This window comes from Cicer arietinum, chromosome 6, assembly GCF_000331145.2.
Source record: "Cicer arietinum cultivar CDC Frontier isolate Library 1 chromosome 6, Cicar.CDCFrontier_v2.0, whole genome shotgun sequence".
Classification (NCBI taxonomy): domain Eukaryota; kingdom Viridiplantae; phylum Streptophyta; class Magnoliopsida; order Fabales; family Fabaceae; genus Cicer; species Cicer arietinum.
Genome location: NC_021165.2, coordinates 11,203,506 through 11,220,191, shown reverse-complemented (window position 1 = coordinate 11,220,191; position 16,686 = coordinate 11,203,506). Strand labels below are relative to the sequence as shown.

Genomic DNA, 16,686 nt, shown 5'->3' with positions numbered 1-16,686 from the left:
ACACATATTTAAGGCATTATTTTTTCTATATCTTTCTTTTTATCACATAATCATTTTATGATATTATTTTATCTATTTTATTCTCTCTCAAGGTGTAAATGGAATGTCTTTAATAATATAAGTTAATAAAAAGATCATTTTGACTTGTCTTTAAGCTCTAGACAAATATCGATATTGTTATTTTGTACTGAATTCGAACTCGAGACCTCACAGCTGTGTGAGTTAATTATGGTAGAATTTATCATTTATTTTAAGAAAAAATAGATCATTTTAACTTACATGTTATAGTAAAGGAGCTAAAAACATACTTCATGATTTTTTATAGATAAAAACACATTTAACCTAAAATTTTAATTATATAACTGTACGAATTTACAAACATACATTATAATTATTCTTTACACATTTTTATGATTTGAAATCATTGAATCATCCGCTAATTGTTAATGTTCTTGAAAACATATTTTTTAATATATAGTAGTAAGTTATTGTTTGTGTTACATATAGAATAGTCAATAAAGAAGATGAGCGTATTGAAACGAAATGTAAAATAAAGTAGGAATGTTTAAAAAAAATTAAAAGTTGAATCAAACTACAGAGCTGAACTGATTTATAAAAATTAAAAATCAAAATATTTTTTAAAAAACAATTTATTAACTAAATTAATTTTTAAAAATTAGAACCGAACCAAATCGATTTTTAGTTCGAAAAAATAGTTCTAAAAATTAAAACCAATTCTTTTTTAGAAATAATTAGAGGTGATTATGTAAGATCCGCTCTATAGGAAAAAAAATTAATATATAAAAGAAATACACCATGACCTTAGAGGAGGTTAATCCCTGCCGATTGTGTGTTGGGCCGTTCTGTATCCTTATCCAATATGGTCATTGATAAAGTACTATTTGTAGTAGTCCAAATGGTCCACCACATTCACATCCTTTTGGGTATTCCTTCCCATGTGAATGGTGATGATATATTTAGGAAGCTAATTAATGAAAGAAACCATATAACAAGTGGTTTGACTAATGAATTTTTCCAAAAATTGAATTGATAGAAGTGTTTGTTTGAACTCTAAATAAAATTGTGAATAATTAAATTTTACTATTTGACTTAATTTCGTTATTAAAACCTCTTTTTTATATTTTAACGGTTATAAAAAAATAATTATATAAAATTAAATATCTATCATAACAAACAAATTATGTTCACGGTATATTATATTAATATTAATTAAGGTGCTTAGTACAAGTTTGAATGAAAGATTTATTATTTTCAAGAAAACAGATTGTTAAGTTATGTACCCTCCAAAATAATTTTAACTGCTTTTAAATTAATATTAATATTAATATACTAGAAGAAAAAAACTTATTTATTTGTAACATATAATTAATCGGTTCATGAACACCAGAGACACTTTAGATGGTGGCATATAGTTGTTGACGGTGGTTATGTTTCCGGTAGGAGTATATGGAAGTACTCTAAAGCTCACAAATACTTCCTCTCATCACAAATATAAAAAAAATTAAAAAATAAAAATATATTTAATTCAAAATGAAATCAAATAGCACAATGTAATGTGATTATGTTGTGATGGTGTTTGAGTGAATTATAGTGTAAATGCCCTGGATGGCACGCTATTTTTTTGGAATAAGAATGGAAAGGAAGCTATGGACTCTAGTTATGACAGCGAAGGAGGTGATTACTTGTCGGTTTTTTTTCTTTCTTATCCATTCAATAAAAAAATATATTGTTGAAATTCTTTTTCAAAATTATTATTTTATTTTCAATGTAATTGGTTACAATTTTTTAACGAATCATTCTTTTTTACTAAATAGTATAAGCGTTTTATTTCATCAAGATCACGAATATTGATGTATAACATAAAATGGTTAACCTTGAGTTTGATGGAATTTAAAATAAATCACAAATTTTGTTAGTTTTTGTGCTGTCAAAGATTTCAATATTTTTTAAATTATCAGTAAAGAAATTGAATGAAACATATAAAAGATTAAATAATTGTATATTTTTTTGAAAAATAATTTTTTTTGTTAAATTGTGTGAATTTCACTCGTTAATAGGAAGATAAGATACTTTTGAATAGAAAATTATTTACATTTTTATAAATAATAAAATGTAAAAAAAATACATTTCTATTAAAGTTATTTAGCTATTTCTAATATTATTGTTAAATTTAATTTAAATATTTCTATTAAAAATTTAAATTTATTGTCAAATTATCTTTCATAAATTTAATGTTCATCTATATAGTTCGGTGACATGGTGATTTTGAAAAAGTTCTAATGAGATTAATCTAATAATTATAGTTGATCCAATCTAAAAAAAGATTGGCGGGTGTGAGATGTTCTAGAGGAGAATGATAGAAGTTCTTCCATAGTAGTTTTGTGGCTAAAGACAATTACGATGATCATAAATAAGAGAGAATGTGGTGTTTCAAAATTCAATTTTTTTCAATCTAAGGATAAATTGATGGGTCAGAAAAGGAGATAAACATATGAAGATTTAAGGATTGATTTTTGTGTGGGGGTAATTGAGAGAGACGATGGTTTAAAGGGGTGATTAAAAATAGTTTTGCACTAAACTGACATGTGGCTAATTTTAATAGATTCATCTCACCTCAATTGTGTATATATATATGTACCTAACAAAATCATAGGATACTTAGGAATCTACAATATTTGTTAAGAATAATTATTCAATTAATTTTTTATTAAATTAAATAATTATTTCACTAGGATTTTCACAGTTAATTAACTTGGAGTTAGTTAGTTAATTGTTATGTGTTAGTTATTTTCTCATTGAGAATATATTATATTCATCATTTATCTTTTATTAATATGAATTATAAGTTTTTTTTGTTTGTTTAATTCTCAAACTTATTTTTAATATGAACTCCATCTTCAAGTCCATAATCCTATTATTTCTTACAATATTAAAGAAAAACGTATCCAAACCACTTATAATCAAGTAGATGGCTTAAATTCCACAATAAAATTAATATTATAACATGTAATCATGAATATTTTGTATGAAATTTGATACATAGATATTTATCAGGTGATTTTTGTAGTTAGTCTTCTCTATCATTCCCTAGACATAATTTCATCATGTTTGAAATGAGAAAAGATTAGATCCATTATGAGGATGAAATAAACACAAGTGGATGGAGTACATTAAAGGGGGAAAAAATCAATGGTGTCTAAAAGTACCTCACCCATTAAACATGCTTAACCAATCCTAAAGCACCTAAAAAACCAAGTCAAGGTCACTAATTAAAAAACCCAACCACATTAAAATGTACAACTGTACGATTAAAAAAAATCCCTTTATTAAATTGCTACTAAAAGATGGAATAAAAAAAGTGAATACAAATAGAAACTAACCCCATCAACATCCAAGTGATAGTCATTTCCTTATATGTTGAAACGTGGAAGAGTATTAAACGGCTACTCCACTAACAATTCTCAAAGTAAAGTGCAAATTTGGAAGTCACTATACAAAACAAAAACCATATCTTCAAGGATATAAGAATTTCCATCCAAATTTTGACACATACCAAACATGTCCCACATTATAAAAAAATCTTGTAAGTTAGTATGCAATCACATTTAATGTAAAAAGCTTGAGGCGGCACTAACATATAAAATTTGATTTAACTCTCGAAGATTAAGACCCTTGACTCAATTTAAGCCTAGTTATTATTTTTTAGCCACCCCTTATAAATTGAACCATGCCTTGTGCTTCAAAAACACATCCTCTTCAATACAAATACAAAAAACAACTTTACCTCAATTTTCATATTTTTCTCCGAACATTTGAAGTAAAATTCACATTAACAAATGGCAAATTCTCGCATTGCAAGGTTTTTCATGGAAGTGGCACCACCACAATATGTTAGTGTGATGAGACATAGAACATCAAAGATGTTGGAAACAATTAGTGAAGAGGATAAGGAAATTAGCTCAAATGATAGTGTAATAAATTCACTAGCTAAAAACTCATCACCAAATTCAGCTTCATCAATTGCTGCTTCTTCGTGTGCCTCTTCTACTAATACTAGGTACTTTCTTAAGGAAGTTCATAGAACACTCTCGAGTTTGAATAATTGAAGCAATTTGAGGCAAGACAATGAAACAAAACAACCTTAATTTGGTGGCTGTTTCCATGAGTCATGTAAATTAAGCTCCTATATATATTTCTTAATTTTTGTTGTTGTTGTTGTTATTTCTTTTAGTATCTTATTTATGTAATGATATAATGCCCTGTTCGATGTTTTAGCTGAACACAATGATAGTTGAGACTTGAAAGTGTAATGTAACGTTAAGGATCCATCTACATCTGTATTTTGATATGATGTAAAGGCTCTTGATTAATTTTCTATCAATAAAAAAATCAAAACTTGCCACAAGTTTTGGCATGCATCAAAATAGCCTCTTTCATATTATGTGCCATAAATTTCATGGGATAGTCAAAGCCATGTACTTGATAATAAGTTGGTTAATTTTGTATGTTGTTTGCATTGTATATATTTCTTCAAATTCCTGCATTCACTATTTAACAACATTGCTTCCATCCTCATTTTCTAATATTAAAAATTGCAATCACTTCTGGCAATGCAAATATATGGGCAACAAATAGTAATAGTAAATATGAATCTATACAAATCTAAGAAACACAATAATAAACCCCTCAAGTAAAAAATGAAGCTTGAAAGGAAAAGTGTTGAGACAAATTAGGTGCAAATTATAATCAGCCACACACACTAAACAATAGCAAAGGATGCACTTGAGACATGATTGGTGTGCATGGAAATAAAGTGGTATAGAATGTGTTGGGCCTACAAGCCCAGGAAGTGATGACATATGTCACGGTAAACAAAAAAATGATATCATGGAAAAATATGTGTTTGATTTGGCTGACCATATTCAATTTGCAAGATCTTGTAAAAGGAAAAAATCAATTTGCAAGAACTTGGTTTTGTTATATTATTTCGATTAGAATTGAATTCAAAATAAAGTAATTTAGATATTGTATTATGAAAGTAGATATTTGTTATCTTTGTTCTTAAAGAACTTTGTTGACTAAATTGGTGATTTAAGAATAATAAATATTGTCAACAAATAGTATTATTTTTTAAAAAATTCTTTCATAGTATGTATTGCTTACATATATATTTTTTGACCAAATTTATTCCTTACATATTGGTTTTCAAATAAAGAGAAAAAATAATTAAAAGTATATTAATTAAAAATAATGCAGTTAAAAATTTAAAGAAAGGGAAGGATGAATTTTTTTAAGTATCAGTTTCAAGAAGTTGAGATTAAATATATTTGAGCCAAATGGCTGAGAATGATTTACGTAGACAAAAAAACAACACATGGTGAAAATGTCAAAGTAACTTACAATAGGGTAAAACGTGAGATGAGTATTCTATTTCATATTTTTTTTAAATAACCATGGAAGATGGACGGAATAAATGGTAAATGAGGTTTGTGCTTAATTACACAATAGAGGGGTGTGTGACTTTTACATAGGTAGGTGTAATTTAATGATTCCGATTATTAAATAACCTTGAAAATATTACTAATACCCGTGAAGAGGTAAATGTCGACGCCTATATCCTTACTCACTTTTGTCTACCCCATTAGACAAACATTCTAAACTCATATATATGCTATATCAACTATATGTTATAAATTCATCTGCCAATTATTAATTCATCAGCCATCATATATACTTTCAAGCTTCAGCTATATTTTTGGTTCAACATATCCATAATCTCTTATTTTTAATGCCACCTAGCTAAAATAATAATTTTATGCAAAATTTTAACTGTATATAAACTAAAATGTAATATACATATATACAAAGACGGAGTTTATTGGGTACACAAGAGGGTCGAATTTTTCCGCATCTCCGATAATTTTTAAAAAAATACTTCAACTTTTTAGTTTATTAAGAGACATATGAATTATAATTTGGTCAATCAATAAAGATGGGTCTAGTTGATACTAGACCAAATCAAGTACGATATTTACTCTTGTACAAAATTTGGATAATTTCATTAGACATTACTCTCTATCTTCTCCTTATATTCTCGTATCGTATTTCTAAACATACTACTCATACTTCTCTCATCTCCTCCTGTCTCTCTAAAATGATATTTGTGTGAATGAGTATATTGTGAAAATCAAATTATATAAGTCTATAGGATAATTGTGGTTTGATATATGTTAATCAGTTGTGATGAATTTCGACTAGACCTGACATGACATATGTTAATAGATATATTAATTAATATAGATATTGTGGTGTATATTGTTGTAATTATGTGTTCTATAATCGGTATGTTTTATGAATAAAATTGTTTAGATGAATAGAACTGTGGGAATTATCGTTGTTGAAATATATGTTGTAGTCTAATATGTGAATGTGACATGTTATTTGTGCATCTTTTATTGTAACATCAATTAATTTAAACAAATGACATGCATCGTGTAGATTGATACGTGTAAATTCTGAACATCATGTAAATTGATATGTGTATATGGATTAAAATTTATTTTACCAAATCTTTTAATTATTAAAATTGTGCATTTTTTATTAGGCCCAATTTTTAAGATTAGTACGAGCGAGGCATCCAAAATCTTTAAAAAACAAATGCATCAATTTTTGTTGATCAGACTATAATCCAAATGTCTATTTGAGTTGTGAGTTTTATCAAGAGATATAAAAATCAAAACAAATGATCATATGATCGCAATAGTTTAATCAAAACTAACAAAATTAATTGATATTTTTTTATGGGTTTAAGTTCAAGTTGAACTAAACCAATAAACTCAACATTTATTGATTTAAAATATAGTTTCGCGATTTTAAAATAGATTGTCTAATACTCAAACCAAACAATTATTTGTTATCAACACTATGTCAATATTGGTATATTAAATAATATGTTGTATTTAAATGCATTATATATATATATATATATATATATATATTATTTTTGTCCTTGTAGTTAAAAAAAATTGTATTAATAGTGTAAAAATTTGAATTTAATTTGTATGCATTGACAATGTAAAAATATTTTACAATGTGAATTAATCATAACCGTCAGATTAATAAATCAATTTCACTTTTATCATAATTACTTTTAAAGTCACACTTGTGAATGTTTGTGATGTGTTGACACTGAAAAACTTTTTACACTCACAAAACATAACAATAAACTCTAAAAATTTAGTATTTGAAAAAAAAAATTAAATTTCTAAAAACTAATTTTTAATTATTAAAAATATCAACCAAATTTTAAACTACTATCTCTTTATAATAAGCGTTAACAGATTATCAATATATTTTTGTAAATTTATAACTTACAATTTTCATATATAATATAATGTTATATTTTTTATTTATCTATAAAAATTTTCAAAATTTCGCTAATATATATAATAAAAATGATTTTTTTTTTTATTCTCATATGTATAGGGTATATAATGGGAATGATTTGTATATACAGAATCAAATATAATGAGAATTATTATTTTATGTGAGAATGGGAGAATATATTTTCAGCTTTCAATTCAATATAAAATGAAGGGCTCGGATTTGAACACACAATTAAAAAATCACCTCACCCTACACTACTCGATCCTCATTTTCTTGATTTCTATTTCTCAATTCTCTTTTTGTTTTTTTCAGTCGCATATTCCCAGTTTCACGTGTTTTTATAACATATAGCGTTTTGTTTTAAACCCTTTGTTATGCTTTTATTTATTTATTTTCTATTGTTTGTTGTTACAATCTCATCAGAAATTAAACGTTTTTTTTTTATTGGGAGAAGAAAGGAGGAAGAGGATAGAGAATAGTAGGGTCAAGTGATTTTATTAATTGGGTATCTAAAACCTTTGAAAGGCTGAAAATCCATTCTCTTCATTTTGAGTTAACAAAAGTGCTTCTCACTAAATATTGCTCATATATATATAAAGGATGGAAATCCGTTAACTCCAAGAAGAGCAACTCTGCTGAATTACTCCATTTTATTACTCAACATAAACAATAAATTTTATTAATTCAATCATTAATTATTTTCATAATATATTATTGATCAAATACACAGTTTTATATAAATAAAAACCTTATATGTATGTATTATAATCATCGATATTTACTTATATTCTTTAAAAACTTATTACAGTTTCATTTAAAATTATTTCATGATTTATAAATAAGAATTTATAAAGATTTGTGAAATTATTCCATTTAAACATATAAAGATTTGTGAAATTATTCTGGTCAATAAAAACTTTTGATTTGATAGTTTGACTCGTGAAATTGATTGTATATATTTCCTATAGATTTGGATGAATATTTGCCATTGTCATTGATACAAAATTGTTTATCTCATACATCTTACCCTGTCAGATAATTAATCAAACTAGTAGAAAAATACCTCAAGAAATACGAGAAAACAAACCCCATTAGGAATATTTCCCAAAACGTGAGTTCGTGCCAGAAGATTTCAGCCTGTCATTTCCATTGTAGAACTCCCATTGTTAGTTGAATTTTTCAAGGGGTTACTTTGATGTTATGAAGCTGACATGATTTTCCCTTGTGTGTTCATGAATAACCTATTCCCGTGAATGTTTTTTTTTCATTCTCTTTGCTCAATTGAGAAGATTCTAATCCTTGGGTTTCTTTTGTGTCTTTGAAATTATCTCCTTATATTTTGTCAGTGCTGCAAACATAAATAATAGAAATGAAAATGACTTAATGAAACATCAAATGTAAACCCAAAACAGCATGAACCATACACACTAAAATTTATCTTGTTTATAGAAATTTTCTCCCCCAACAAAATGACAGTGAACCAGTGATTGTTGAAAAAGTAGTCTAAGCATGTACACCTAAAAAGGAATCAACATATTTACCTGATTGGTAGGTAGTATTGAGTGCCTCAATTAAACTGGATGGAACAAAATGCTCAGGACAAGAACCACCCTCAGCCTTTCGCATCAACTTCTTAAATCGTCCAACCTGGAATTGAATAAGATTTGACAAGAGGTCTAGAATGATTTAGGTTTCAAATGTTAAAAAGAAACCAAAACAATTATATTGTGATCTGTATAGTGCTCTGACAAATTATATATTTCAGAGTCATTATAGAGAAAATTGACAGCTCCTATTGTTGTGAAAATAGATGGTAGAGTATTCTCTTATGTGACATGGACATGCATGGAGAAGACTCGTAAAAACACCATTGAGGAGTGTTAGCCAAGATAAATCAAATAGTTAGAAGTAGAGGGAGATAAAGATAATTTATAGGTCAATCCATTAAGAGAGATTTGGAGGTAAATGGTTTATCATTAAATCTTTAGATTTAATAGATGATAGAGTTTTATGATGTAGGTTAATTTTAATTCATAGCCAACCCAACTTAATGAGAAAAAGTTTAGTTGTTTTTTATATAATATAAACTCAAAGGGGACAGAACACCACCATCAAAAGATGCTAACAGTGATAGACAAAACTCCATTATATATTGAACAAAGACAGTAAGTTTAAATTGTTTTTTAATAAAAGACATTAGTGGTGATAAGATATTAATGCTAACGAAGCTGCCAAGTTGATCAGGTTCCGGATTGTGATCCAATTGGGCCCAAAACCTGGTTGGTTTATTCAAGGAGAAAGAAGGGAGTTTATTCAAGCTAAAATAAGGCATGTTTAATGTGAAGTAACACGCCCAGTATGTCCCGCTCTCGCAGTTTACACAATGTTTAATGAAATAATTATTGTGTTGAAGCTTTTAAATAGTCTTTATAGCTCAAATTGTACTTTCTTCTATTGGCTACAGTGCTATGAAACGAGAATCTAGCAAGAAAACAAGGACCACGAGTGCGATGATAAAACTCCATACCTCATCTTCAGACATCAATGTGAAGCAACGCCCAGTATGTCCCGCTCTCGCAGTCCTACCAGCCCGATGAACATAAGTTTTTATGTATTTGGGCACGTCATAATTAATGACATTTCTTACCCCTTCAACATCCATTCCACGTGTCAACGCATCAGAAGATACAAGCACTTGAAACTTTCCCTTCCGAAATTCATTCAATGTCTTGCTGCAGAAAATTAGCAACTTTTGTTTTATGTCAAGGACCAATCCTCGCATTTTGGTTTACATTGGAAAAAATTCTTTTCTGTTTCAAAAGTTCTGTTGGTAAGTTTTTTATCATAAGTAAATCTGAGCAAAAGATAAGCATCCAAACACACTAACCTCCAAGACGTAAAGTTTTTTGGGAACAAGTTTTGTATGTAACGTAAACAAGTGCATTCGGCGTACATTGCTAGAAATATTTTGTGTGTGAATAAAACTTACCTTCGAACACGTTGATGTTGAAGACTAGAATACTCCTTGATATCAATTTGCAGATCTTCAAAACAATTCAGCAATTTGCAGAGACGATGTGTTGAATCCACAGATTTTGTAAAAACTAGGCATTTTTCTTCTCCCAGGGATTTCAGAAGGGCAATTAAATACAAAGGTTTGACCTTTGTTTCACAAATCTACAAAAATAAAAAATGAAAATCTGAAATAACATGGGGGTTTTTAGTTCGTTTCCAATCCATAATACAGTTTTCGGTTTTTCTCGATTGGGGGGAAATAATATTTCCTACATCAAAAATCCAACTCATAAACATGTTCCACAAATCAAGCATTAAGAACCTAATAATAATGTTTCACAATTTTAGGCCATATCCTCTTTCAAGTTTCAACATTCTGACTTTCAAAACACTAAATCTTAAATCTTGCTTTGATAAAACTAATGAGTCAAACTCCACAGAAATTGTTCAAAAAGCTGTTATCTAAAGACAAAAATACTTGATAAAATAAAGCATAAAATCCTAAGTTTTGGAACTTGGAAGCTACCTTTCACTAAACTAAGCCTTTGCTAAAAATACAGCATAATTGAGTTTGGTTCTTGAGCAAAAGAGTTGGTTGTGAAAAGAATGTTTATCCACATTGGAGGGCACGAAAAGAGTTCAAAAGTAAAACAATAGAACTACATAGCAGTTGACATTATATGATGTCAGTCTCTTGCGATCACAAATAATCTCCGATTTTTATTATAAGAAAAACAAATTTACTAATCTCAAACAATAAAAAATTTAGTTGAGTAAGATTAATGTTCTTAATCTCATATAAAAATAAGATTTCCAAAAGTACCCTTGATAACATTTATTGCTGAAGAGTAATAGAAAATAAAATTTTAATTAAATGAAGGATATTCTGAAAATGATAACATTAAATATATTGAGGTGGGTTAAAAATATTTTATATTTCAGACAAAAAATCTGGATTTTTTTTTTACTTATAATACTCGATGCCAAAGAGAGTATTCAATTAAAGAGAGTGGCATCATAGCAGCATATCTACAATATATTTCTAAATGTAAACAACACAAAAAGGCTCATGCAATGTCATACCAGTTTATAAGATTCTAAATTTTCGGGGAGCCGATATCGCATTTGTCCAGCTTTCAATAATAAAGGGTGATGTAAATTCAGCTGAATAAGCCTGCCTGGATCCTGAGTTAATGTCGCAGATAGAACCATCTTTGCTAGCCTGGGATAAGGCTTGTCCTTGAACCCCCTCTCAACTCCACTTCAGAAATATACATAATACAAATATAAATATAAATATAAATAAACATGTGTACGTGCATTAATATAAAATCTAAAAAGTATGATGAGCATTCATTAGTCAAAATGAACAGATAGAGGCAAAAATAACTATAAAAAAGACTAACTTGAGATCCATTTGGGTTTCAAAACGATAATCTGATTACTAAGTACTAACAGTGCCAAAAGATTAAGTCTAGAAATCAAAGACATAATGTTATAATATTTGTGTTCCCAATACAATTGTCAAGAATTGAATGGCCTATTGAGACTATTATTAATGCAACAATATAAAGTATAAACTTTGAAACCATTAAACCGGCTCTATATACTACCAATAAAGTTTGCATGTGTATATACTGTATAGTAAATACTTCAACCATAATCATAATTTCTTAGTGTGGAATAGAGGTGACATTTGAATCTGATCATTTGAAAAATAACCAACCATTTAATACAATAATGTATGGATAAGCAACCAATGGAGTGTGGCCACATTAAGCAGAGGAGTAAAGCTAAGCTTCATGTTTGTTTTTCATCAAAATCAGAATTCAGTGGCGTTCACTACTAATACAGGGTGCTCCTTCATTCTTTTCCAACAGTCACTCACTACGTAGCACACAAACTAGACAAGAAGCTAGCATATAATAATTACAAATACATAACATAATTGAAATTCAACATGAATGTGTTTGTCATATGTGAGAAATATATAAAAGACGCAGCAAAGCAGTAGTGTTAATAGTCAAATAATCACCCACCAAAGTATTTTGAAGAGCTTATGAAAAATAGCCTCTGATATGTTTATAGGTTACTTTCATAAACTCCTCCACATAGCTTATCATCATGAGTTGTTCTCAGGTTATGTAAAGTTCAACCCCATTCCCACATCACTTGTAAAAACAGTTTACATGATCAGCGCATACAATTCTGAAGTCATGTGTACTATGAGGCAAGGAATGCCTCTTATTTATTACTTCATTAAATGAACTTGCAAAGAGAATAACCTTTGAACTCACCATCTTCTTCTTGTTCTTAATGCACCAACAGAACAGGGGAAAAATGAATCAGCCGATTGGAAAAAACCGTCATCCTTGGATTGGGTCAGTTCGAGCACAGTAGGCAACCATGACTGGTATGCCTCACGAAGCAGTCTATCTGTTTCATCAACCACCTGACATTATTTCCCTCGTTATCATATCATATACAATTATACACACACTTAAGAAAAGAGAAAAGGTTCAAACAATAACAAAGCAACATATACTTTTAAAATTAATTGCATTGTGTGTTTGATTCTGTGTCAATGGAAATTAACTTTGAATGAATTGATTTTGCAAAATTTATTTTAGTTAAAAGTTGTTTGAACGTAAGTAATTTATGTTTTGATATATCCACTTAAAAGTAAGTTGAACAATAAATTTTCATGTAAATATCATGTTTGGACTCAAAAGCTACTAATCCTAGCTTCAATTTGGAACCAATCTTGGAGGCACAATCAATTCAACTCGAAAGCACCCAAATATGTCAAAATAAATTTTAATCCTCCAGAATTGATTTTGCCTCCTTCAGAAAAATTGGAATCAAACATGCACTAAAAATCAGTGTTGTCATTTGTAGATCCAGAAAATAGCACTTTGTTCAAATTCTACTAAGCTAAGATGCTATAACTGCAATTTGGCATCAATTTATATAAAATAGTAGTATATAGCATAACAACATCGATTTGTTCAAATTATACTACACTATAGCAGCTATTAGATAACACAGATAAAATTAAAGCAAAAAGTAGAGAGAATTTTATACTTACAAGATAATAAAGATGTTCAAGCGTGAATCCTATAGTAGTATTAATGTGATCCATAAGCCTACCAGGAGTAGCTACCAATATATCAACCTTACTCTGAAACCGAGGAAGCGAAACACATTGCGGATCATAACACGTGCCAATCTCACGTGCAGGCATTTCAACGAGCTCCGAAATTTCATCGGCTACAGAAGATTGACCAACGGCCAAACCAACGCGAAGGCCTAACGGAGAAGCAACGGCGTCGAAGACTTTTTTTACCTGCAAAGCAAGGTCACGAGTGGGGACCACAACCAATGCGCGTATACATTTGGTGACGTGGCTTGATAGCATCTGAACTAAGGGGAGAGCGTAGGCGAGGGTTTTGCCGCTTCCAGTTGGTGAGTTAACGCAAATGTCACGGTCGAAGTTACCGGGACCAACGGTTTCATGCCAAACTGCGACTTGCACTGGGAATAGGTTCGTGATTCCCATTTCCTCTAAGGCTAATTTCAACCTGATGAAAAATTGAGATTGAAAATAAATAAAAATGAAATTGAAAATTGTTATGATAATAATATTGAAGTATAGAGTAATGGTTACTTAGGGTGGAGAGAAGGGACGGAATGGAGGGGAAGTTGTTGAGAGAGAGTGACGTCGACGGGGTCTCGCATCCATGGCAAAGCGGGAATACTGTGTTGCTTTTCTTCCCCCATATTGTACTGCAACCACCAACGGAGGGTTTAAGAAAGGGTCAACGAAAGACGGTAGAAGAGAGGGGAAGTACAATCTGGAAAATAAAATTTGATGATTTTCTCGCTGTTGCTGGCGGCCGACGGCTAACTCTGCCTGCGTTTTCCGACCAGAGTTTGCTTTTCACGGCCAGTTGAGTTCAGTGCGTCTCTGGTCCAAGTTGTTTCTGATTACAAGGGTAGCGGGAACCGTAATGGGCCACTTCAAAAGGAAATGTATTGGGCTTCGGATTAGAGCCGCATGTCTCGCAGTTTTCGGACTTGAATTTTCTACCACCACCCCACACTTAACCCTCTCACTCCCTCAAAACATATGAAAAGATAATTTTATCATTTTAACCATTCATAATAAGTTTTAAAATCGATAGTTTCGGAAGTTTTAAATTTTTGAAATAAGGATTACATTTTAAAATTTTGAAAAGTTTCGAAAGTTTTCAAATCTAAAAATTTTCGAAATAAGGACTACATTTCGAAATTTAAATTTTGAAATGTTTCAAAAGTTTCTAATTTTGAAAAAATTTTAAAACTGAAAATTTTCGAAATAAGGATTATATTTTGAAAATTTGGAAAGTTTCAAAATTTTACTATTTCAAAAGTTTCGAATATTTTGAAATTTTCTATTTCGGAAGTTTTAATTTTTCACGTTGATTGAGGGGTGGTAGGTTTAGACGTAGGGGTGTAAGGTAGAATCTTCTTCTACTACGCACACTCCACCTATATTTCTCACTCTTAAATGAAAATACAATTTTGTAAATTAGATAAGTCGTTGTAAATTTGAATCTTTCCAAATCTTTGAAATCAAAAAGTAATTGATATTTAAATATTTTAAACTTTCGAAATAGAAAACTTTCAGAATTTCAAAACTTTCGAGCAATCTGAAATTTTCGAAATAGAATTTTTTCGAAAGTTTCGAAACGAGTAAAATTTTTGGAAGTGTTATAAATCAAACTTTTGAAATAAGTATTAAACTTCGAAATTTTCAATTTTGCTGAAAGTTTTGAAATGTAATATAATTTTTTTAAAATAGTTAAATTGTTTATTTTATAATATAAGTATTAATTAAATTTAGTATATTTTTTCAAATCAAGTATGAGTAGAGTTGATGTGAAGTTTCTGCCACAATATTGACTATAGATTCTATAAATAAATTAATGTTTGATGTAATCTATAATTGATTTTATAAGTTTTGTATTTTAATGTATAAACATATATTGATGTTTTACTTGAATTATATTTTGTAGATATTTTTCTATCGATAAGTTGTATTCTAATGGCCAAAAACTATTGGAAGACAAAATGAAATAATAAGTGTTACCATTTGATCTTATATAGCTACCGAAAAGAGAGGAAGAAAAGACAAATTAATTTTGGGATAGGAAAAGAGGTGGAAGATATAAATTAAAATCAAAATCAACAATAACTTGTTCTCGCAAAGAAAATTGTTCATTAAAACTCATATGTATACTGTTGAGTATCGGTGAAAGATGGAAAATTAGTGTTCATTGTTGAACACACAACTACGATTTAACGAATATTTTAGACGGTCATTCATATTTGGGGCATTTAAACGAAGAGAAGATAAATCTTGTTGATGACATGACAAAGTATAAGCTTACACCAAGTTTCATTTTGAATGCTTTGAAAGAGAGAAATAAAGAGAATCTCACCATTTCCACTCAAATATATAAAGCAAAAAGTACTTATCGATCATATAAAGCAAAATGCACATATTTGAGAGAAATAAAGAGAATTTCATAATGTTTCATTTTGTTTTGATATGTGATAGTACATACAAAATAAATAGATGTTGGCTACCATTACTTAAAATTGTCGATGTAACATCTATTGAGTTGACTTTTTCTGTTGCATTTGCTTACTTAAAACAAGAGCAACAAGATAATTTCATCCAGGTATTCGAAAAGGTAAGACAATTGTTTGCATATTAAAATTTAATTTCTAAAGTTATTGTAACCAATATAGACCTTGCCATGACGAATATTATCGGTGTTGTATTTCCCACTTCAATTAATTTGCTATGTCATTTTCATATTGAAAAAAAATGTTGGGGCAATATGCAAACAAAATGTGAAAAATAATAGACAAGATCAGGTAATGGATTTATGAAGAAAAAAATTGTATTTTCGACTAGTGTATAGGAGTATGATCATCACTTGCAATACTTTGAACTAATGTGTGCCGATATTATCCTTTTTGTTGATTATGTTAAAGATTTACGGTTTACACCTTACAAAGAAAGTTTTGTTCTGCCTTAGACCAATAAAGTGATGCACTTAGGGAATAAAACGTCCAACAGGTACTTTTAAATTATGATTTGTTTTATAAATATGATTTAGTAATTTATGTGATTTATTTTAATTTATGTTATTTAATTTATTTGTAGAGCTGAGTCTGCTCATTAGAGATTGAAAAACATGCTGCAAACTAATA

At 29.1% G+C, this 16,686-nt stretch overlaps 1 protein-coding gene across 1 annotated transcript; it reads right to left on the bottom strand.

Moving 5' to 3' along the window:
* Positions 1-8,352: 8,352 nt before the first annotated feature.
* On the bottom strand, positions 8,353-14,420 carry LOC101503224 (DEAD-box ATP-dependent RNA helicase 1). Its single transcript, XM_004504494.4, has 8 exons — positions 14,090-14,420; positions 13,511-14,003; positions 12,720-12,874; positions 11,506-11,683; positions 10,397-10,584; positions 9,935-10,139; positions 8,949-9,054; positions 8,353-8,755 (listed from the first exon to the last, which is right to left on the bottom strand). Exons 1-8 carry the CDS (start codon positions 14,200-14,202, stop codon positions 8,700-8,702), a joined length of 1,494 nt encoding a protein of 497 aa, XP_004504551.1. The 5' UTR covers positions 14,203-14,420; the 3' UTR covers positions 8,353-8,699.
* Between the last annotated feature and the right edge of the window lie 2,266 nt (positions 14,421-16,686).

What these genes read in the sequence shown, in the direction of transcription:
- LOC101503224 (XM_004504494.4), bottom strand. Translation starts at nt 14,202, where the DNA reads ATGGGGGAAGAAAAGCAACACAGTATTCCCGCTTTGCCATGGATGCGA. An exon ending in GTCCCTTCTCTCCACCCTAA is followed by an intron (nt 14,004 to 14,089) that starts GTAACCATTACT and finishes ATTTTTCATCAG; the next exon opens with GTTGAAATTAGCCTTAGAGG. An exon ending in ATTTAGAATCTTATAAACTG is followed by an intron (nt 10,585 to 11,505) that starts GTATGACATTGC and finishes TTATTTTTGTAG; the next exon opens with ATTTGTGAAACAAAGGTCAA.